The 24452-nt window shown below is 37.2% G+C and overlaps 1 protein-coding gene across 1 annotated transcript in view; it reads left to right on the top strand.

The window, feature by feature from the left end:
* Positions 1-23884, top strand: part of LOC124776995 (GTPase-activating protein) — a 128114-nt gene extending 104230 nt beyond the window's left edge. The window contains exons 16-20 of the mRNA XM_047252243.1: positions 3868-3986; positions 7988-8139; positions 15830-16010; positions 16354-16485; positions 20728-23884. Of these exons, the coding sequence (XP_047108199.1) occupies positions 3868-3986; positions 7988-8139; positions 15830-16010; positions 16354-16453 (552 nt within the window). The 3' untranslated portion in view covers positions 16454-16485; positions 20728-23884. The remainder of the gene's footprint in view (positions 1-3867; positions 3987-7987; positions 8140-15829; positions 16011-16353; positions 16486-20727) is intronic.
* Positions 23885-24452: the final 568 nt, after the last annotated feature.

Here is a 24452-nt window from a genome sequence, read left to right as displayed (position 1 = left end):
AGCAATCTGAGTTGAGGTGGGGAGTCTCCACGTGACCTGTGTTTACATTCAGTGATTTTGTTGTTTCCTCTTCGTTTATTGCTCTCACGTTAAATGATAACAAAACGGATTTTTGTGGCCAGGAGCTATCAAATGAATTAAAATACGTTTGCATAATTACAGAAGGCTAAAATATGTCATTAGTTTCAGATTTTATCTCCACCTTTCTGACAGTCAAGCATTAATCGCCTTACAGAACAATCAAGTTATTTTTGCCGGTTTGCTAAAGAGATTTGGCTGAAAATTAATCTTTTCTGCTGAGGCAGTCAATTTATGTGAATCGAAGTGTTTAATTTCACACTATTGGCTAGTTTCAACTGTTCGCTGCATTTCAAGTGCATGTATGGCATTATGCCATAATAAAAAACCAAACATTAGATAATACAGACGGGTTCTCCAAGAAAATTTACATATGAATGTGCATTTTAAGCCGAATTATGCGTTTTAGTGTAGTTCACGAAATTCTGACGCTCTTGAAGTATCGTCTGATGTCTTTGTTTCTTTTATGACATATGTAAGATCTTTTAATGTTTTACACGCACGAACATTGGGCTTCCTGCGTCATCGTAGCTGCGCAAGCACAGTGACACCTGTTATGTGGTGCTCTCTTGCTGAAACAAACCTATTTCTAACAGGTCGCAGGAAAATATTACAAATGGTGGTTTGAAAAGCGTTACATTCAAAGTAGATTTCCTTTTACGCAAGGTGAACTATGTGCGAGAATGTACGATGAATTTCTTAAATCACAAAGCGTTTGACTCTCATTTAAAAATCAACTCTTTGAGGACGACCATTTAGAAGAATGTCGAGCCCAGAAGATCAGACATTTACGTCGTTATTAAAAATTTTACTGGCACATTTGTGTGATGTATCTTAAAGTGTAACACGCGCAAAAAGCTTCTCTTTCAGCTTATTAATCTTCGAGACCAATATTATATGTGAATGCTATGTATGTTAATTTAAACCATTAACACTTCTTATTTGTGTGTTCGCGCTACTGAAGAGTAATCTTGCTATTGGCTTACTACATCGCCGGCCGAAGTGGCCATGCGGTTAAAGGCGCTGCAGTCTGGAACCGCTACGGTCGCAGGTTCGAATCCTGCCTCGGGCATGGATGTTTGTGATGTCCTTAGGTTAGTTAGGTTTAACTAGTTCTAAGTTCTAGGGGACTAATGACCTCAGCAGTTGAGTCCCATAGTGCTCAGAGCCATTTGAACCATTTGAGCTTACTACATCACGTGTCCTATGCTGCCATCAGCTGGCGAGATCACATGACATGAGCTATGACTGTCTTACAAAAGTGCATCACAATCTCGATTTCAATGTTTCGGAAAGTAACATGCGGTGTTTAGTGGAATTCAAATTTATACCTTCGTAATACGAAAATATATATGCAGCGTACATGTTACTGCACATCAAAAGTCTTTCAAAACTTGTTTTTCCCCCTGGGTTTTCTAAAGTGCCAGGAAATTCTACTCCGGTACATAAAACCATAAACACTCAAAGAATTGATGAGTTTTACTGTGCCGAGGAAGAGTATACTGTCACTTAATGCCGAAAAGTGTATTTTCATCCGGGAGAAAGTGTATTTTTAACCGGAAAATCCGGGAATTTTTTTTCCTTGTCCACGTATACACCCTGTAATGGGAGGAGTCTCCTCTATTTGAGAGCAATTCTTATGTGCTTCATTAAGCATCTTTGCTGCAAAAGTGATGAGTTGTTCTGAATCATCAGCACAGTATTTGAGATAATATGAGACCCATGCCATACTGTGATGTTCCATTGTAACCTTAAGCTGAAGTCACGGATGATAGGTGGCCAAGCACAGAGCAGAATGCAAACTGTCTTTTGAAGTCTTGAATGCATGGTCAAAGGCAGGTGCCCACTTCAGCATTGCACCTTTATTAAGCAGCTGATTGAGAGGATAGAAAACCAAAGCTGGGTATGAAAGGAACTTGCGGTGATACGCAACTTTGCCTAAGAATGCTTGGAATGTCTTCACATTGGAGTAGTTCAGGAGGGTCGCAAACTTTTCCGAATTGCAATCAAGACCTGCATCACCCAAGGTCTGAAACAAAACACAAAGATTGAGGAAATGGCCCTCAGTGGTGGAACCAGTAATAACAGTGTCATTGGGTAATTGATAGAGCACAGTAAGCATTGAGTAAGCTGTTCCATGTAACATGGAAAAATGTTATGGATGCTTGCAGTGCCAAAACCAATCTATTGCATCTCTAGTGGCCATACAGTGTAGTGACAACAAGAAGCTGGCATGATTTATCATCAAGTGGCATCTGTAAGTGCGCTTCTGACAAATCAAGTTCTGAGAAATATTTACTGCAAGTCAGTTTCATCATAAGTTCATTCAGTTGAGGAGTGGGAAACATATCAGCCATGGACTGTGAATTAACTGTCCCCTCAAAGTCACCATGAAGACAGAGTTTGCACCTCAGTTTCCTTATAAAGAGCAATCATGTACACCACTGACTGGACGAAATGGGTTCCATGACACCTAAAGCTGTTAATCTGTCCAGTTCTTCCTTCACTGGAGCACGAAGTGCAAGTGGAGCAGGCCTGGCGCAGAAAAAATAAGGTCACACCAAAGATTTGAGATTGATGAAGTTATGTGTGCTACGTAGTCAGTAGCTTTCAAAGTCCTGATGAAAAAAGGGCCAAATATTTATTGTACAAATCGTTCAACACTTGATAGGGCACAAGATACAGTGCTAAATGAACAGAATCAGAGACCGTAAATCCAAAATCCTAGAAAGTGTCCAAACGAAACAAATTTTTCACAAATGTACTGTCCACTACCACAGAAAGGTAATAGGTCAAACCAATACCTTGTATATTGTTTCTACAGTAAACTGGCTGAGAGTAGGAATCTGCTGTCTGTCGTAGTGTGAAGGAGGCAACAGTGGAGTGGAACTAAGATGTAGATAATTCCAAAGTTAGGTCAATGCACCCATATCCATATTGAGGCATAATGAGGTCATGTTAACATGCACATTGATGAACAGTTTATTAGAAAGAGTTGCAGTCTCTTCACATACATAACTAACAACATTAATGTCCATGGAAGTGGGAGGCACAGCAGAAGTGATCAAGTGTTGCACACAGTTGCAATGTGACCTTTCTTATGACATATTATGCGGCACAACGCCCAACATTGTGGACTGTGTTGAACAAAATAAGGACGACGGGCTTGGGGAAAGTTTTCTGCCAAGATCGTGTGAAGAAGAAGAAGAGGTAAACTGTAAATTTTTGCCACATTAATTGTAATGGTAGTTTTAAAAGCTGATGTCCTTACAGACCATACATGAAACTTTTCTTTTTGCATTGTATCATGTTCATGGATATTGAAGTATACTACAGACAGGAGAACGTGGCTAGCATATTGATAAAAGGCAGCAAATTTGTGTTCTAACAGAGCTACTGTAACAATTTTATGAATGTCTATTTTTGTAAACAACTGTGGTAGCAAATTATGTTCCATGTGATGTACTAGCATGTTTCTGAGTGACCAGCAACCACAATTGAACCCTACTCCATTTCCAAACTACTTCCAAAAACTGAGAAATGTAAAATTTGGACACCTGCAAGTGTTGGTCTGCTTTTCACAGTTAGGAGTCTAATTAATGGAACATACATTTTGAGAACAGAATGTGCGATTGTGAAGTTGCGCACACCATTATTCATTTTTATTTATTGGAACTAAAAATCACATTATTTTTCATAAGTTAGCTTTAGTGTTTTCCTTGATTTAGTAAAGTCCCTTCATTATTTGAAAAAACTAGCATTGTATACAGTAATTCCATTTATTTTTAGGCAAATAACTGTGTTGAAGAAAAAGAATGGATTGATATTTTGACAAAGATATGCCAGAGGAACAGCAATCGACTGAAACGATACCATCCCTCTGCCTATATCAATGGAACTTGGCTGTGGTAAGCAAATGTTCGATTTAAGATAGAATCGTTTTTATAAAATTAATTTAGTAATAACAATGTTATGCAATGAGCTCTGTTGTCTTTGAGAGGGCATACAAAACAGTGAAAAGGAAACATGCAACATTCTGTTATTTTTCCTTCTGTTCTCTTGGGACCAAAATTAAAGTGTGTTAAGAATTCATTTTCTTTGAGTGACCTACCAGCCACTTCTGGTATACTATACAGGGTGTTACAAAAAGTGTCCGGAAACGCTTAATTTCCATGTTAGAGCTCATTTTAGTTTCGTCAGTATGTTCTTCCACCTACGCGCAATGGAGCACGTTATCATGATTTCATACGGGATACTCTACCTGTGCTGCTAGAACATGTGCCTTTACAAGTACGACACAACATGTGGTTCATGCACGATGGAGCTCCTGCACATTTCAGTCGAAGTGTTCGTACGCTTCTCAACAATAGATTCGGTGACCGATGGATTGGTAGAGGCGGACCAATTCCATGGCCTCCACGCTCTCCTGATCTCAACCCTCTTGACTTTCATTTATGGGGGCATTTGAAAGCTCTTGTCTATGCAACCCCGGTACCAAATGTAGAGACTCTTCGTGCTCATATTGTGGACGGCTGTGATACAATACGCCATTCTCCAGGGCTGCATCAGTGCATCAGGGATTCCATGCGACTGAGGGTGGATGCATGTATCCTCGCTAACGAGGACATTTTGAACATTTCCTGTAACAAAGTGTTTGAAGTCACACTGGTACGTTCTGTTGTTGTGTGTTTCCATTCCATGATTAATGTGATTTGAAGAGAAGTAATAAATTTTCTTTCTTTGTGTGTGAGGAATGTTTCCTGAAAGTTTGGCCGTACCTTTTTGTAACACCCTGTATTATAGCAGCTTTTTTGTGTGATCGGGCTCTCTAACATACACTCATTATGTGCACACATGGCTTTTAGGGAATTTTATTTTCCAATACTCGATGACTTTTTTAATTATTTTTGTTACTTTTAACCACGCTCATCTGGTTAGCAATTTTAGTACAGACTCTAAAGATCTTGATGTCACATACCCAAATCAGTATAACATAACCATTATCACTAACACCACCATTATTATCATCATTGTCACCACCACCACCACCACCACCATCACCACCACCTGGTATTTTTACACATTTATTGAGGTTTTTCAGCATTAAAATTTCAAGCTACACTGCTGCCTTCCCATTCATTGTTACAATCTGAGACAATCTATAGCAACTCCTGTCATCAAAACTTTGTTGTCCATGGCATTACTCTTGGGCAGCAGGAGATTTCCCCAAATAGTACTTGCAGTAAACCCTTTGCATGGTAGCATATGAAAATCCCAATGCTTGCAAGATCTCAGATATTGAGAGTGCCATGTGTTAGGCACCAGTTATGTGGTCTTGCTCGCTCAAACTTTCCGGTATGTCATATCTTTCCCATCAAGTGCTGAATTGCTGTACCAATAGTCAGTATAAAGTCTTACAGCATCTGAGCATTCCAATCCCATGTCGCACTAAGGTCCATTTGCTAAAATGTTTAACTGTGAATCATGATGCATCTTGCCATTTTTCACTTACATAAATTGTTGTCAGAATTGGAAGAAGCGATAATTGAAAGAAGAAGAAAAATCCTAGTATTAACAGGGCAGACTGTTCTAACACTACCCCATGGGACTCTGGTGCTTGCAGGCAAGCACAGATAGTATGCACCATCTGCAAGGAGCCCTATTACTCCATGCTCACAGCTTGTTCTGTTGCATCCACAAGCAATTTACCCACCCCAGCCTAGCTCAGGCACACAATCACACAAGCTATAGCACATTTCTTGATTGCATTCATGAGCTGTTTCCCCTCCCCTGTGCCCCCCTCTGCCCACAGGCGAGCGCTTAAGCTGGAACAGCCTGTGGCACTAAATAAATGAAATATAACTTGAACTGTAGTAAACACTGTCATGTTGTATGCATAATTCAAATATGACATTTCATAATACTAATTATATATAAGAGCCAATGCATATGTATGAGCATTTTCCTTTATTTTGATGTACACCACATGGTTTCTTTATCTGCAATTCAGTTGACATTATCTTGTTCTCAATATCAAACAGCATGAAACTGTCAGTAACGCTGTTGTTATTAGTTGTACTGTTGTCTATATTGACTTCTTTTGGCTTTATTTCATGTTTGTCATTGATAGGAAGTGTAGTTTTGTATCTTGTGTGTCACTACAAATCCAGAGTTTTGGGAGTCAGTTCATTTTCAGTCTTTGCATTTTGTGATAATACTGTGACCTCTAAAAGTGTTATAAACTGCTTGAAAAGAGTTTTGTATCCACACCACAGTAACAATCATTTGACCATTCACCCACTGTTGTGAGACACGAAACATTGTATACCTGCCCCTTTTGTGCTCGCCCACGTTTAACACCAGTGGCTGACGAACACTATCTTCAAATTATGGCTTATAGATACTCTGAACAGAACCCAATTGATTTTGTGCTGCCTTTTTGGAGGCAACTGGGAGAGCAGTGTTAATACAGGCAGTACACAACCATCTTTACATGATCAACTTGGCCTTTTAAAGTATCAGTGCAAACCCCCCAGCACCATAATACGTATGGAAGGTGAGCAAGGGAACACTTGAATCGAATCTGGATAAGTACACAAATGCACCATTTGTCTGATGCCTGATAATTATCACAGTGGCCAGGTATAAATGCATGTCTCAGCCACACAGTCCCGTGATTTAACCAGCGGAGAGGGTCACTCATGTTTTGGGCCTACTGATTACACACTTTTACCTGGCCCTTGAACAGAGGATGCTGGGATCAGAAGCTTATGATCAGTGTGTTAACACATTAGCTGCAGAGACAAACCCTGCCTTCTCCTCCCAAAGCAGCTTGTTTATAGCTTATAAAAGAAACAGAAATGTAATGGTTTAATGGCAAGTCACTATAAGCAACAGATGTGGCCTCTTCACTCATTTCTGTAACTAATATTAACAATCACTATGCATGACACCACATGTAGCCCAACAGTGGCTGCTTATTGCTATGGTACACAATATTGTTACATAGCTAAGGTCAGCAACACGGTGATATTCCGGAGCGGCAAGAAGTCAGCAGACTTCCACCAATCACAGAGGGACCAAGATAAAGTGCGGGACTAGTGTATCACATACAGACATCAATCTCTCTCATTGCTGCCTATTGTTTTGTTAGTTATTTTGTTCTTATCTTAAGCAAAGTTGCCTTTCTGAATATTGTTGGGCTTATTCCTTATCCTTGAATCTAAGCTCATACCTGCTCATAGGTGTGCAGATAATAGATACAAAACTTCTATTGATCAGTTTATACATATGAAGAAAGTGTAGTTGCAGTTCAGTGTGTATTACATTGTTAACTGTAGAGCGTCATTAAATGCTGGGTGACTTAATTTATAGACCTTAGGATGGCAAGGCATATCTTCACCCACAGCCCTATCAGTGCTCAGGGGCGTTCAAACGAATCTTCAAACTGGTGACTACACATAAAATATAATCATCAGTTTGATTGCTCTTATATCTTGCTTCCTATCCTTTACCTTTGCCCTACGCCACCTCTTCCCATTCATGTTAAAACTATACAGGTTCACAGAACTATACCATAAATTGCGTTAATAATATTTGAAAGTACTGTAAGATACACTTTGGCTTACATTAACCAAATATATGTTATTAAATTTCACTGTCTAAGGCACACTTTTGCTAATTTTTAAGTGCATGTGTTAATGGGACCAGCAATAGTGCAAAAAAGTGGCGGGGAGTATAGTCATCTCCATATCTTAATTCAGAAATGTTGTCTTGATGTACCTTTTTTGTAATCTGTAACTTCATGGTCTTACTGTCTTAGGATTGAAATTATAACAAACAATATTAATTATCAATAATAACATAGCTCTATAGGATCTGCTTCACTAATTTTTTTTCTCCTGTGCAGCTGTAGGTCATCAAATGAATTTGAACCAGGATGCAAGGATGTCTCACCAGGTTCCGAAGCAGGTCTTCAGATGAATTTAGATCCTGACCGAGAATTACAGAGAATTCATTCTTTATTTATTACACATATGGCTAAAGTGGAAAGTCTGAAAGGTGTGTATTTAGCTGCTTTCTTACATTCTATTTTTTACTACTACAGTACAAATCTTTCTAACCACATTAACATGATTCTTTGTATTATACAGTCGTATGCACTGCTTTTGGTTAGTGATTGGGTACTTCTTGAGGTTACCTGAAAGTAATTACAATTATTTCATTATGAGTTTTGTATAAGGCATCACGTATCAAACATATAGTTATTTTCATATAGTTGTCAGATGTTGTATAAGTGTCCAAACATTTTACCCAGTGCCGGATACAGTTTGAACTCTTCAGACATTTTGCTGTCTAGTACTTTCCACGATTGTTTTTTCTTTTTGTCTTTTCTAAAACCTGAAATACTTCCCTTTCAGGTTTCTTTCCATTCTACAAAACAGAAAGAAATCACAGGGCGACTGGTGGAATTATAAGGGTGGGTGAAAAACCAGTCTCATGGTGTGGCAGCCAGTCCCCAGACTGCAACAATGCAGGCAGGTTTCTCCTCACTGGCTCAGCACTTGTTTCAGCACACAAAGGTAGTTATGTTGGTTAACAGTGGTATAGTGGAGCACACTGTGGACAGTTTCCTAGTTTTTGAGAGGCGAACCAACCATATTTTCATGTTTGATTGAACCTGCCTTATTTTTTTCTGTCTTCATGGCAGAACTGTCTTTCAGTAGTGAAATTGTTGCTTGATTCTTAGGTCGTATCCACAAAATCATGATTTGTTGCCTCTTTCGATTTTTGAGAAAATCCCCATATTTATTTCTATTCTTCCAGGTTTGTCACATCTCTTCGGTAACTGGAATGTACTCGTAGGATGACATTTTCTGGGATATATTTCAGTTCCAATTTTTCTGGTAACATTTGTATTTAGCTGCTTTCTTACATTCTATTTTTTACTACTACAGTACAAATCTTTCTAACCACATTAACATGATTCTTTGTATTATACAGTCGTATGCACTGCTTTTGGTTTCTTCAAAGATATTCTGATTCAGTTCTGTATAGATCTGATCACAATATGGACATCTTAAGTCAATAATTAACCACTTTTAGAATGAGAGAGGATCACTTGTAAGTTCATGGTTGACTCAGTTTCTTTTTTGTATGTCTTCAAAAGACTGGTGATTTTTGCTATTGATCTGCCAAACTGTAAACACACAAAACAGACTAACAAATAAATCATCATCATTTAAGACTGATTATGCCTTTCAGTGTTCAGTCTGGAGCATAGTCCCCCTTATAAAATGCCTCCATGATCCCCTATTCAGTGCTAACATTGGTGCCTCTTCTGATGTTAAGCCTATTACTTCAAAATCATTCTTAGCCGAATCCAGGTACCTTCTCCTTGGTCTACCCTGACTCCTCCTACCCTCTACTGCTGAACCCATGAGTATCTTGGGTAACCTTGCTTCTCCCATGCGTGTAACATGACCCCACCATCTAAGCCTGTTCGCCCAGACTGCTACATCTATAGAGTTCATTCCCAGTTTTTCTTTGATTTCCTCGTTGTGGACACCCTCCTGCCATTGTTCCCATCTACTAGTACCTGCAATCATCCTTGCTACTTTCCTATCCATAACCTCAACCTTATTGATAAGGTAACCTGAATCCACCCAGCTTTCGCTCCCATACAACAAAGTTGGTCGAAAGACTGAACGGTGCACAGATAACTTAGTCTTGGTACTGACTTCCTTCTTGCGGAAGAGAGTAGATCGTAGCTGAGCGCTCACTGCATTAGCTTTGCTACACCTCGCTTCCAGTTCTTTCACCATGCTGCCATCCTGTGAGAATATGCATCCTACGTACTTGAAACCGTCCACCTGTTCTAACTTTGTTCCTCCTATTTGGCACTCAATCCGTTTATATTTCTTTCCCACTGACATTACTTTAGTTTTGGAGATGCTAATCTTCATACCATAGTCCTTACATTTCTGATCTAGCTCTGAAATATTACTTTGCAAACTTTCAATCGAATCTGCCATCACAACTAAGTCATCCGCATATGCGAGCTGCTTATTTTGTGTTCACATATCTTAATCTCAACCAGCCAGTCTATTGTTTTCAACATATGATCCATAAATAATATGAACAACAGTGGAGACAGGTTGCAGCCTTGTCTTACCCGTGAAACTACTCGGAACCATGAACTCAATTTACCGTCAACTCTAACTGCTGCCTATCTATGCAAAGACCTTTAATTGCTTGCAAAAGTTTGCCTCTTATTCCATAATCTCACGGAACAGACAATAACTTCCTCCTAGGAACCCGGTCATATGCCTTTTCTAGATCTATAAAGCATAGATACAATTCCCTGTTCCACTCGTAACACTTCTCCATTATTTGCCGTAAGCTAAAGATCTGGTCCTGACAACCTCTAAGAGGCCTAAAGCCACACTGATTTTCACCCAATTTGTCCTTAACTAATACTCGCACTTTCCTTTCAACAATATCTGAGAAGATTTTACCCACAACGCTGATTAAAGAGATACCTCTGTAGTTGTTACAATCTGTATCCATGTTTAAAGATTGGTGTGATTACTGCTTTCGTCCAGTCTGATGGAACCTGTCCCGACTCCCACGCCATTTCAATTATCCTGTGTAGCCATTTAAGACCTGACATTCCACTGTATTTGATGAGTTCCGGCTTAATTTTATCCACCCCAGCCGCTTTATTGCACTGCAATCTATTGACCATTTTCTCCACTTCCTCAAATGTGATCCTATTTCCATCATCATTCCTATCCCATTGTACATCAAAATCTGAAACATTACTGATCATATTTTCACCTACATTGAGCAACTCTTCAAAATATTCCCTCCATCTGCCCAAGGCATCAACAGGTTTCACCAGCAGTTTTCCTGACCTGTCCAAAATACTTGTCATTTCCTTCTTACCTCCCTTTCGAAGACTGCTAATTACACTCCAGAATGATTTTCCAGCAGCTTGACTCAAAGTCTCCAACCTGTTTCCAAAATCTTCCCAAGATTTCTTCTTGGATGCTGCAATTATCTGTTTGACTTTGTTTCTTTCTTCAACATAACTTTCTCTGTCTACCTGAGTTCTAGTATGTAGCCATTTTTTGATACGCTTTCTTTTTCCTTTTACAGGCTGCCTTGACTGTGTCATTCCACCAAGCTGTTTGCTTCATCCTACCTTTACACACTACTGTTCCAAGATATTCTTTAGCCACTTCTAGTACTGTGTCCCTGTACCTTGTCCATTCCTTTTCCAATGACTGTAATTGACTACATTCAACTAACTGGTACCTTTCTGAGATCACTGTTATGTACTTGTGCCTGATTTCCTTATCCTGAAGTTTCTCCACTCTTATCCTCCTACATATGGACCTGACCTCCTGCACTTTCGGCCTCACAATACCAATTTCACTGCAGATTAAATAGTGATCAGTGTCATCAAAGAATCCCCTGAATACACGTGTGTCCCTCACAGCCTTCCTGAATTCCTAATCTGTTATTATATAGTCAGTGACAGATCTGGTTCCCCTGCATTCCCAAGTATACCGGTGAATGTTCTTATGTTTAAAAAAGGAGTTAGTGATTACTGAGCCCATACTGCCACATAAATCCAAGAGTTTTTTCCCATTCCTCTTGGCTTCCATATCCTCTCCAAATTTAACCACAACCTTTTCATACCCTTCTGTTCGATTTCCAATCCTGGCATTAAAATCACCCGTGAGCAGAATACTGTCCTAACAAATAAAATCACATTGAATTCTCTTGCAGAAAATACTTGGTTATTTGATCCACAGGGTTATTAAGTAACAGCGCCGTGTAGAAAAATGTATAACTAGCATGCCCTTGTCTTCAAGACAGTGGTTGTCATTACTTATGTATTTCCTGTGCATGATTATGACTTCCTTCTAAAGTATTAAAAAGTATTGTGATTTAGACCATAATTCTGCAGGAAAATGGCTAGTTCATTTAATCTACCAGAAAGATGTGAATTTCTTTTACCGGCTCAGCTGATCTACTTCTTCTCGTTGCCTGTTCTCAGGTGTGATGTAGTTCATCCTTGTTTTTTTGAATCTTCCTCGTGCCATTTCAACATTTGTTTTTACAAGTAAGTCCAGGTGCTTGCCAGGGTGATTTATTATAAAAGGAAGAGAAGCCAATTCCATCCTATGAACTCATCAAAACTCGTAACTTGGGACTTTATCAAAACTCATAACTTGTGGTTGTTGAGAGAACCTTCACAGTTACCAGTGAAATTTCAGACAAAAGTAATGTGATCCAACTTTGCATCAGATTTTGGCTTTGCAATATGACTGGTTTGTAGGAGAAGGGTTAATATTTCAAAAATGATGGTGAAAGAAGAGACAAATGTGGACCTTCTACAGCTGACAAAATATTACCATGCAAAATGTACACATGCCATTATGTCCATAGACAACTTAATTACACGTGAAGACCACAGGGGGAAAAAAACAATAGAGCCCAAAAACTGAAATTTTTCAGGACAAGAGACATGACTTTCAAGAGCTAAACTCAGTTACATTTGGACCTCTTCATTCAACAGTGCTTTTAAACTTTAGTTGAATTCTTGCTTGTTTATCCCTGAAAGTATATTTTACCACCATAATTAGTTACATAAATAAATAATGACTGGACTGTGTTGGTGTTTCCTCTGAAGTTTGCAGTAAACAAATCAGAGCTTCTTATAACACTATTTATGAGTTTTGTTTTTTTGTTGACAACAAATATTTACGTTTATAAACATTTTGACCTGTTATAATCAAAGTTCAGGAAATGTGTGTAATAAAATGACATTCCCCTTAAAAATCACTTTCATCGATGTAGGTATCTTGTTCACATGGTAATCCAAACTATAGTACTCTCAGGACTCCTTGTCTTCACACAATTTTATTGGATCTGCAAGTCCTTGAACTTGTATTTGGCAGAATAATAGGTGCATGGTAGAGCTGCTCAGGGTCCTGAAAATGTTGTAGAATGGTCTGCTTCTTCCGTTGATGTTATGTCCATGCTACAAAGAATAAATGTCTCTATTTTCAATGATTTTTAATTTTGCTTGAAGGAATCATAACTGCTTCACTGGCCTAACAGCATAAGAAAGCTTTTCCTGTCTGACTTAGAAGAAAGAAATTTACTCCAGCTTTCATGCTCCATTCACATGAGAGAGCAATAAATGGATATCACTTGACTCTGCCCCTACAGTCCCTTCTCTCCAGCTGTCAGAAGTTTCAATCTTTGCACACTTGGGAATCTGTGCCATATTTTTATCTGGCTCCATGAAAGAATGGTCACAGACTGGATATGTAAAAGTCATCTTCTCAGAATGCATTAATTCAAGAGTCATGTAGTGCAGTAATGGAATAATGGATGTTTTCATTTTGTCCCCCACACGAGTCAGTGAAGACATGAACCTTTCTGTTCAGGTAATTGTAAGAAAAATTACAGAGCGTTGATACAGCAGCGTGTGATCCCTTCTTCACCACAGGCTGGTCATAGATGTACATAATTGATGCCATGGTTTGCTTATGGATGTACATATTTGATGAGCTAGTTGATAAATATGGACATTGAAAATGCAGAAAGAAATCTATGTGAAGTTCACTTCACTAGAGGCTGTATTCATTGTAGGAGGTTTTTACCACAGTCTGTTGCAGTGGCCTCAGTAGATGTTTACCTTGTTTTTGGCACTCTTTCCTTTCTGTAGAACCAGTCAGCTTTCTTGAGGTTCTGTATCTCAATTATTTTAGCTTTCTCCTCTCACCATCTACATGCTTCGGTTCAAGGGTAGCTGAAAGTGATTTTGAAGTTTGAGACAAAAATGTGTCTGAATGTTTTATAAAAAATCTGAATGTCTGGATATTTGGTCAGAAAAATGTTAAGGAGGTTCTTCTGGAAGACATACTTTTTGGGAGAGTTTTAAGCTGTAATGTGGTAAATTCCTTCTAAGGCACTAAAAAATTACATTACTGCTTCACAAGTCTGTTCGGCAAAGTTATGATGTCAGTTAGTGTGCTTTCCTCGTCAATCAGCTAGTGACTTGCCAGTTTTTCTTAAAGCTGATTTAATTGTGTGTAAGTGGAAAGTTTAATCCTAAAGAGAGACTGGAATGCTTTGAAACAAACTGGTACCTCTACTGCTTCACTATCCCTTGTCACCCTAACTTGCTAGCTGTTGGAGCTGTCATTTAACATAGCATCTTCATTCTGCTTGAGTCTGTGATGTGCTACAAGATGCACTGATATAAATCTTGATTAATAACTGTTTTGTGCATCAGTAACAGCATCACACCCAAGATCATTTTGTGTTAATAGGTAATGCCATTCATTACTAGAAAAATACTTGGCATTCATATTGTCAACATCAGCTCCAGTCTCAAATGAAGAAGTGCATAGCTTTTTTCCAACATTACTGAGCCGACTGTGTCTTTAAATTTTTTTGTTGATTTTTCATCACTAGCAATTACATTTTTGTTACTTCCTTCACTTAAAGGATGTTGAAATTCATCACCCAACATTATTGCAGAAAGAATTCAAGCTGCAATGAATGAAAAACTATTAACCAAGAAACGCAATACACACATTGTGAATCAAATGAATCAGAAGCTGTAACCTCAAACATACTGACAGTAGACCCTGAATCGGAACACAGTGCGCACATGCACCGATTGTACCTTAACGGACAGTGTTGTTTATTGCCGTGATACAGATTGACTCTGTCACGTGATCCATTGTACATGAATTCTTTAATCATCTGTAACTTGGTCAATGTTGTGTTTTTCCATTGTACTATGTAGCAAGATCCAACAGTGGACTGAGAAGCAAGCAGTGTACTAATATCTTATTTTAAATTTTTTGGACACTCTTTCTTTTCCCCTGTACTCTTCAATTCCCAAACAATTGGAGACATTCTTTTAATTCAGTTCTTTCAGTTCTTAAAGACAGCTAACATAATCCATGTCACTGTGAGATTCACATCAAAACTGCTCTGAACTTGGGAGAATACTTTCCCCTCTCGTCTAACACTGAGTATTAGAAGTAGTAGACTTTATGCAGAGTCAAGTATTATATCTATATAAAAATTTGCCATCAAATTTGTACATAAATTTGTTTAAAAAGACAGGTAAAGAGTGCAAGTTTGCCATGGAATATAAACTGCAAAAATGAATAGCTTTTCCAGTAGACTAATGAAACTGTCTTCAGCCTTCATAGTTTATCGATAAATATTAAGGATTTCATAAAATAAACTGCGCTGCTGTGTTGTTTTCCTGCCTAACATCTCAACACATTGTTTGCAGGTTACCATCCCATTAGCTGACTTTCAGTATTGCTTTCACTTGATGGGTTTTTCACTTGGTATCTTACAGAAACCTTAGTGTTCCATATTTCTCCCCACCTTATCTGTACTTTTGCTGTTGATATATAAAAGTTTTTTTTCCTCCATGGGAGTAATAGGTATTTGTTTAATGTGTTACTGGTACATACACATACTAAAAATAATTTTTTGTTACTCTTGGTTTCCAAACATTGTTTGCAGTAATTGTTCAGTCTGATTCCAGTGTTAAGAGACTGCACTAACCAAATGGGGAATTGAAATAAATACAAAGGTTTCTTTTTATTTGTGTTTGCTTTAGCACAATATACACCCCATTTATTTTGGGTATTGATGCACTTGGAGTGTTTTGGTTAAACTTGGACTCCTTTTGTTACAGAGTCCTGTGAATGTCAAGCTGTATATACTGGTGATCTGTGTTTCTTGCCAAATTTTGTTATTGAAGATGTCCAGTCATGTTTCAAGACACTGACACAAATCTGTGAAGCTGCGTATGAATTGGAACAAGAACATCGAAATTACTTAAGATCTTTGGCTCGTGAAACTAAGTATGGGAGCAAGTAAGTGGATAACTGTTTTGCACTCTCCATCATTTCTCAGATAAAAAGATAAGATGATAAAGAAAATATCAGAGATTGCAATAATTCAAAAACCTAAAAATTCTATGTTGAGTAGAATTTTCTCCAAGTTTGTTGCCCCTGGAGAAGCACATGTGTGGAATTCCTGAATTTAGTATTTATTTCCCATCTAATATTTCAAGCATTTTGTTTGCCATTTCAGATATACCCTTACATATTCACTTTATTCATTTAGTACTTATTTTTGATTTATATTTTTATGTTGATCATTTGAAATGTTGCTGCATGCACACACCACAGTAAATTTTGGACTTTGTTTTTCTAGGCAAGCACCAATTGGCGATGACAACTACCTGTTACTTGCTGCTAGTTTTGGACGTATGGACAACAGTATCTTAAGAAAGACTTGCAGTATACCTAACTGACAATTACTTCTTTCATCTTCTGTGAAGTATGGGTATGTAACTTATTAGCAGGAGGCTGCTTTTCTATTGTAAATTCCTATTAAACCCAAAGTGTAAGGTGCTGGATCAAAAGTGTTAATCCAATTATAATAAAATTGAAAGGGAAACACATGATTCAAAGAGGCAGGGCAGAAAAAAAGATTGAACAGTGTAGAAAGTCAAAATATTGCAAATGAATAATGCGGTCCTGATATATAATCTACAATAATCTCTACTTTTCACATACCTATCTACTGCTAATCTCTTAGTCTGTGTAGTTGGTGGTGTCATAATTATTAAGTTAGAATAATATATTCAAGTAAAGAACATTTTTAACCCATACACTGCAGAGCTCTTTGCAGTAGCGCGACAGCTGCATGCACATCTGGGCGTCTCACAGCATTCATGGCTGTGCAAGACCTTTTTGGCATGCATTGTGGCTCGCCTTTAGTGCCACATTGATATTGCTGTTACTGTTGAAGGAGCATTGTGACCACTGTAAGATGAGAAATGGTGCAGGGAAGAAATTTCACTCAGTGCTGCCAACACATTTGAACTTTGTATTTACCGTTTGCTGGTTTGAAATTTATATATGTAATTAACAAATTTTCATGAAAACAGTTTTCAGAGACAGGTTGGGCACAAAGAGTAAAGCTGTCTCATGCCTACTGAAGTGCTATGCAACAGTAGATTACATAGGTTGGAAGCAGCTGCAAGCGACATATATTCCAAATTCCATTGACAAGTTCCGAGTAGAACGACGGAAACAGTGTACAAGGAAAGCATGACAGGCAGTGCCACACTTTTGTTTTTATTGATATAAACAAAGGGTAATAATAAATAAAAAAGTAACAATACATTTCATAAATTCTTTCTGGTGCAATACATTTTGAAGCATGGAACAAAATACTGTCCAACATCACATCTTTTGCAACAATACCATGATTCCCTTTACTTGTTTCTCTTACTGCAAACAACACATCCTCTCATGGGGTGCCTTCCTTTTCGAGATGATTCGGCAGTGTGTTTGGAATGTGTCTTCCTTGTAGTCACAAGGGGGTTTTCCTCTTCTCATCAGCAGCCTCCAGATTTTGTTGTTTTGTGTTAATATTTTTCTAAAAATTCTTGAATATGACTCACATTTAACTTCAGCTTTGACAGATTTTTCCATGTGTGAGCTTTGTACGTGACCTGGGAATTTAGTAAAAGTCTAGAACGTGAAAAGAGAATTGGTTTTTCGAACACATTCAGTTGTACTTAGTATCATGTCACACTTTTCTACTGCTCATATTGATTGATTATAATCCAACATGCTTTTTGGTTTGAGTTCTTCGAGATTTTTTTTGATGGTTCTTTTCTGTTGTTGATGCCATTTCAGCTGTATGATGTAATCAACAAGCATACATCTCTCCTGTCACACCATTTCATTACTAGTAGTGTGCTCATCGACTTTACTTCCATTTCTCCTTTTTCGTTCAAGATTTAGCATGTTTTTTCTATACATGCGAACTGTATCTAATGCATTAATTCTTCTGTCATGCAAATACTGGACTTGTGTACCAGTTGTCAACAAAAAATGGGTGCCCTCTTCCCTGATGAGGTTCCAGAAGCATTGTCACTATATTGCCTGATTTTCCCAAATAATTTTTGCTAGTTTCTATTTAATTTGTTGCACCAGTGGAAACTAAGAAATCCAGTTTCACAGTCACACAGAGCAAACATTTTTATTCTAGAAGACTTCTTTTTGACGGAATGTACTGTTTGAAAAAGAGGCACTCTTTGAACAGGAGAAGGCTTTCGTCAGCACACACATTTTGAAATGGTGTGAGAGTAAATCCAAACTCTTCTTTCACATACACTATTACAGACTGTATTGTGAACAGTCTGTCACCCTAAGAAGAAATGTTATTGTCACAAAAATGAAGCATATGGACCAACAGCTAATACCTGACTTGAGACATTATTTTGCAAAAAATTAAAGTATGAAGAAGAGCAGCTGATGACCAGCATTTTGACATGTTCAACTTGTCATTGTGTGACATAATCAGGGTTACCACCAGTAAACAGTACATTTCATCCACACACACATCTCTCGAAGCATTTACACAACTATTCCCATGACTAATAATGTTCTACACAGGGTATTTATGATACTTGTTAGTGTCTTGTAGTAGTATAAGTGAAACTGTATTAGACACAAAAAGATTTATCGAAAATTTCCAAGACACTACAACTGTCTGCAATTGCACGTTTTACACCCGAATCTAATGAGTCAGACTTATGTATCATAAGACACATTTCCTTTCTCTGCCATTGAAAATTGTCCAAAGACTTGCCTTTTCTTTTCACTGAAGGGGAGTGCTCTGTGCTGTCATCTTGTCCTTCGTCATAATCATAGTTTCTTTTACGGAAGGCGAACACATCAAACATGGAAAAACAATTTTCTCAGCCCTGAGAAGATGAAAGAAAATTAATTTCAGTCTCACTGCCACTGTTAATAAGCAACCTATCCATTTCCGCCTTCGACAGCCCACACTTGCACATTCTCTAAGTGGTTAGTACACGTTTAAACTCTATATCATCACCAAAAGTTGCAAAAGGCAAATAAGAATAGCGTCTTTTGACATCTGCGAGCAGTATTATGAAGTTATTAGTACGACTAACAAACATGTTATGTGCTGTAGTTCAACTTGTGTATGTATGTTGCAATAAAACATTGAAACACACACATCCAACATTCATACTCATGCCACTGTCGACTGCTGCCACATACACACATCATCAGCAAAAAGAGCGTGCAAGTATGTTACGGATATATGTGTCCGAAGCAGCTAAAGGGTTAAGATCCACACTTTTCAGAGCCTTGTTACCTTCTTCAAACCAAGTGAGGCTGCTCAGTAGTTAATGGATTGGACTGATGTTCAAGAACAACAGAGCTGAAATTCCCATCTCACCGACCTGAGACAAGTTGTCCTTTGTTTCCTTAAATGAATGCTGGACAGTGTCATTACCTCTCCTAACCTATACACATATGAATTTGATGAGTTTGTGTTGTATGCTTCATCTCCAATTATTTCAACAATGGCATGTTTTAAATATACCTTCTGTTCTTCCTTCCATCTCTTCTTTATTTCTTTTCTTCATTCCCTCTCTTCCATGATGTTGTTAGCTTCCTAGTCAGCTTCCATGTGCTTCCGATTCCCCCATACTTATCTCATTTTACTTTCATGTATGGTGCGATGTGTTTGCACATTTTCCTATTCAGCATCTTTGAGCAGATATTGAAATTTTTCATCAACTTAAGATGGAAACAAATCTGTTTCAGTTATCATTAGTAACAACCCTTCAGTGTATTGAAGTTATGATAAGATTCAGAAGACTCAGTCAAAAAGTGAAAAGTTCAGGTGATGTGTGGTAGAGAGGAATTTAGTGGAATAGGAAAAGTCATCTGGGATTCCATGTTAAGGGAGACTTACTGGAGACGATGAGAGGGAGAAGTGGATTATTGATACTGGATAGCATTTGAAATTTGTGCAGTCTGGCTGTGGCAGCTTATGTAATCTCTGCCACAAAATATAAAGATGGTGTCCTATACCAGTGGTCTATTTTTTCCTCTCATTTTGTTTGATAAGTCTTCTTTAACTTAGTGTCCTGCGTGACTTTTACTATATTGCTAAGACTTTCCAGACCCTTTTCCTCCTTTCCAATCTTAAGCCTGAAGAAGAGCACTAGTTGTGAAATCAGACAAATTGACATCTTCCTTTGTCTTTTGTTCTGCTGCTGTCTGGCGAGTAGTTCTCTTTTTTTTCCCATCCAAGTCATAGATACCATTATTAGGATTTATAAAAATACCATACAAAAACTTTCTACAGCAAATTTCTTGCTCTGAATTTGATTAAGAGTATGATTGTTAGATTCAATTCTCTTTCATTTCTTTTGGTTATTCTTTATGAAGCATGTAATTTTAGTGTAAATGGAGCAGCAGAAAGGAAACATTTCATAGATTTCACTGTTAAAAGGGGCATGGCAGTCTGGTAGAATGGGACATTAATATGTGTATGAAGTCTTCATTGGTTTTCATTTAGAAATATCTCTATCTTTCATCTCTACTTATGTGAATTTTTCCTGACGCTGTTGATCTGAAACTCTGTCTTTTCTTTTAATCTGCTGTATTCAACTTTAAATTCAATTCCTTTAAATTAGGTATTGCCCTCAATTTCTAATATGATATTAATTTTTTCCTTAATAATTTGCAGGAGACTGTTGCTCCAACTAGAGCTTATTTGGTGCTGTGAAGTTGATGTTTGAGAAGATTAAGTGGTAAAATTACAGAACTGGCACATCAGTGGTATTTTTTATTTTTTCAGTTCTTTAAAATTAAGCATGTGAAATTACGTGCTTAATATCAAAAAAGTGTAATTGTGAGGTTCTGAATTACATGCTTAATATCAGAAAAGTGTAATTGTGAGGTTCTGAGAAGACAGAAATCGCAGTGGCAGTGTTCAAAAAGGTAGAGTTGAGATTAATGTTTTTTTCGTAGAATTTTTTATTGTACAATATGCATATGTTCTTGCATGCAAACATCCATATGCATAGGAGTGCACATGGCAAGTGCAATAAAACAGCCAACTAGATACTGACTAGAACATAAAATTTCTGGTAGAAATAAAAGTGCATTTGTGATAACACAAAATGGACACCATGTTACTGCTGTATATTTATAGTTGCAAAAACTGTAAGGTACAATAAGAAAAGGGCATTTGTAGGGACTGATAGATGATATGTTCTCATTATGCTGTTGGACATTTTTAAATGCAAAGTTTGGTGCTGTTATATGATAAGAAATCTCATGTGTAAGAATATTGTGTGATTGGGTAACTGGAAGCATTTAGTCATATTGACATTGTTCTGTATCAATCACTACTTTTGTTTTAACTCTCATTCCATTGTGTAAGACTTGCACACCACACACAACAAAAGTGTTTTACTACTCACTAATTCATTGCTTTATGAAATGTGACTCATAAATTATTTTATAAATTGTATTGCATGCAAAGGTTTTCATTTCTGTAACAATAGGTGCTATTATAAATATATTCTCTGAGATGTTGACAGCTAATATTATAATCCACAAATGCTGATAATGTTTGAAGAACAGATCACAAATTATTCATTACATAACACAAAATTTTCACATGCCTCTTTCCATAGTACTTCCAAGTGCATTATTTATAGAGAACATTCTCCTGAATATAGAGATATCATGTCAATATTTAAAAATTCCTAGCACTGTTCTCTCTTGCAAATATGCATTCCAAAACAAACTTTAATTAGATGTGATTGATTGATTGATTGTAACTGAGCATCACAGCCTCAATAAATTCCAATGAGGATATGGTAATTTCCCAAAAGACTTCAGCTATACTGACATCAATGCTATCTCTCAAATTTTATGGAGTTACAGCAAAACTGTCTCTACACTCACAAATAAGTTACTATTCTCTTCACACTGACCTCTCTTGAACTGACTTGTTCTGAACTTCAGTGTGAGTTTTCCATTGAAGAGTTGCCTTTTACTCATGTAACACCACTTGTACACTCTTGGCACAGAGTAAATTTGTGCCCAACAAATGGGGAACAGTCCAACTACAAGCCTTCTTTACTATTGAGTTTTACTGAATGATAACAAAATCTGTCATTACCACTTCCGTCGTATGTTGATGATAATTTCCTGACTTCCACAGTGATTCATAGAAGGAATACTGCTCCGAACTTAAATATATTAGTTACTTACATTACCTCATTAGCTGCTACAGAGTCCTTGAAACAGTTCCCTGACTGATCAAACACAGAGTGCAATAGTTTAGCTACAAGTAAACAAAAATTTATTTTTAATATTTAACACAAATTTGTCATCTGTTCTTCAGAGAACCCTTATCAGCTTGAATGGTACTGTGAAACAGTGCAGCCTCAGTAGAAGAAAGTAAACTATATAGTCTACAAGTCAACCACAATGTTATTGCACCTGAGTGTGAGGGCATTTCAGTCAGCTCATGAGTTTGCCTTTTGCACTTGAAGTCCTTCAGAATATGCTCTGCTTTTCTAACAACCAGACAACTTGTTCTTGAAGCTATTCAGACTCCACATTGTAAAAAAAATAAAATAAAATAAATAAATAAATAAAAGGTTGTTACTGTTTGTTTACTGCAACGTCACAGTATATTTCTGATAATGGCCACAGGAGGCCAAGTGCAATAATATTGCGGTTGGGTAGTACATAAATTACACAAATAAAAATTGTTATGTTTGAACTGATGAGATTCTATTGCTGATATCGTGTAGTATTGTAAATCATAGTCATGGCTTGCTTCAGTGGACTTCATTAACTCCAAAATTAATAATTAATTTTTACACATCTCATACATTGTGGGACACAATGATTGTCTAACATTCATGTACATATAAAATTGTGACATTACACTTTATCAAATATATGATTATAAACAACCAAAGTATCAATTGAAGGAGATTATATTTGCATTGTTCTGATTGTGAAAATTCAAGAGGCAATTTCTCATACATGTGTCACTAGCTCTGATGCTGCACTGTATCCCATTTCCAAACTTTGCGGTATCTTAATGTGCTCTCTCTTTTTAAACCATTGAGGTTCATTTACTGGCTTCCTCTTTAGATATTAACGGTGTTTATTGTTTAAAGTAATGTTTAATTGAGTGTTTTGTGTGTGTGTGTGTGTGTGTGTGTGTGTGTGTGTGTGTGTGTGTGTGCACGCAAGGGATAATCAGTGTTTTCCTAGCTACATTTATTAAGTTTATTTATTTCACTTTCATAAGTAGTGTCAGAAGTGTTGTATATTAGTTTGTACAGTATTTTCATTGACATGTTGTACTGTGGAGGAAGATTTAGTTTCCTTACATCACAAGAGGAATTTTTTTGTCTCCAGAGAAACCGATTTCATATTTCTGTGTGCCAAAGTGGAACGTGTCATGTATTTTCTTATGCTGACTGAGCAATTGTTATCAGAAGCAAAGAATAACATTTGCTATTAGCAAGAAATGTTCGTTTTATGTTTGTCAAATTTTTAATGACTTTGTACCAATCTGAAGGCTGTGAAATTCAACTCACATTTCTGTGTACTGTTGTGTGTGAAATTATTTGTTCTTGTTTTGTATAGTGTGATTACCTATGTAGAATAGTAATTACTTTTTATTTTACAAGACCATTGTCTTAAGTACAAATGTTGAGCAGAAATGCAAATGTATTTACAAATGACTTATGTACATTACAAGAATGAAGTTTGATTACAAGTGTGTAAGGTAACAATGTAATGTATTGTAAGGTTTTCCCAGTGTTCTCTTTTGTAAAAAAGAAAAAAGCTAACCTGTAAATTTTTAGCTCTCATAATTTTATACTTTAATATAAAGAAAGATGTTATGTTTTGTGTTTTTATACATTATAAATATATATATATAAAATGGTTAATATTGACATAAATGAAAATGTTTTATTTTTTACCCCAAATTTATCCATAGAGTGTCTTGGAAGAAACTGTATGTGAAAGTATCTGTTTACGCAAACAAAGTTAGATTTGTTGAAGCTGAAGCTCTAACAAAGGATCAACTAAGATTAAGTCTTTCAGAATTTGATACGAGGCCTTTTCTCCCAGCAGATCTTGAAAATCTGTTGCAAGTAATGCCCCATGCCAAAATGTAGAAATTTATACGTTCTTTGTATAAAGCCTTCCTTGAGCTGTTAGTGTTGTTGTTGTGGTATTCAGTCCAAAGACTGTTTTGATGCTGCTCTCCATGCTACTCTATTCTGTGCAACTGCTTCATCTTCACTGCAACCTACATCATTCTGAATCAGCTTACTGTATTCATCTCTTGGTCTCACTCTGTGATTTTACCCCCCCCCCCCCCCCCCCCACACTTCCCTCAAATACTAAATTGGTGATTCCTTGATT

This window comes from Schistocerca piceifrons, chromosome 2 (genome assembly GCF_021461385.2).
Source record: "Schistocerca piceifrons isolate TAMUIC-IGC-003096 chromosome 2, iqSchPice1.1, whole genome shotgun sequence".
Taxonomy (NCBI): domain Eukaryota; kingdom Metazoa; phylum Arthropoda; class Insecta; order Orthoptera; family Acrididae; genus Schistocerca; species Schistocerca piceifrons.
This window is presented reverse-complemented; position numbering and strand designations above follow the sequence as displayed.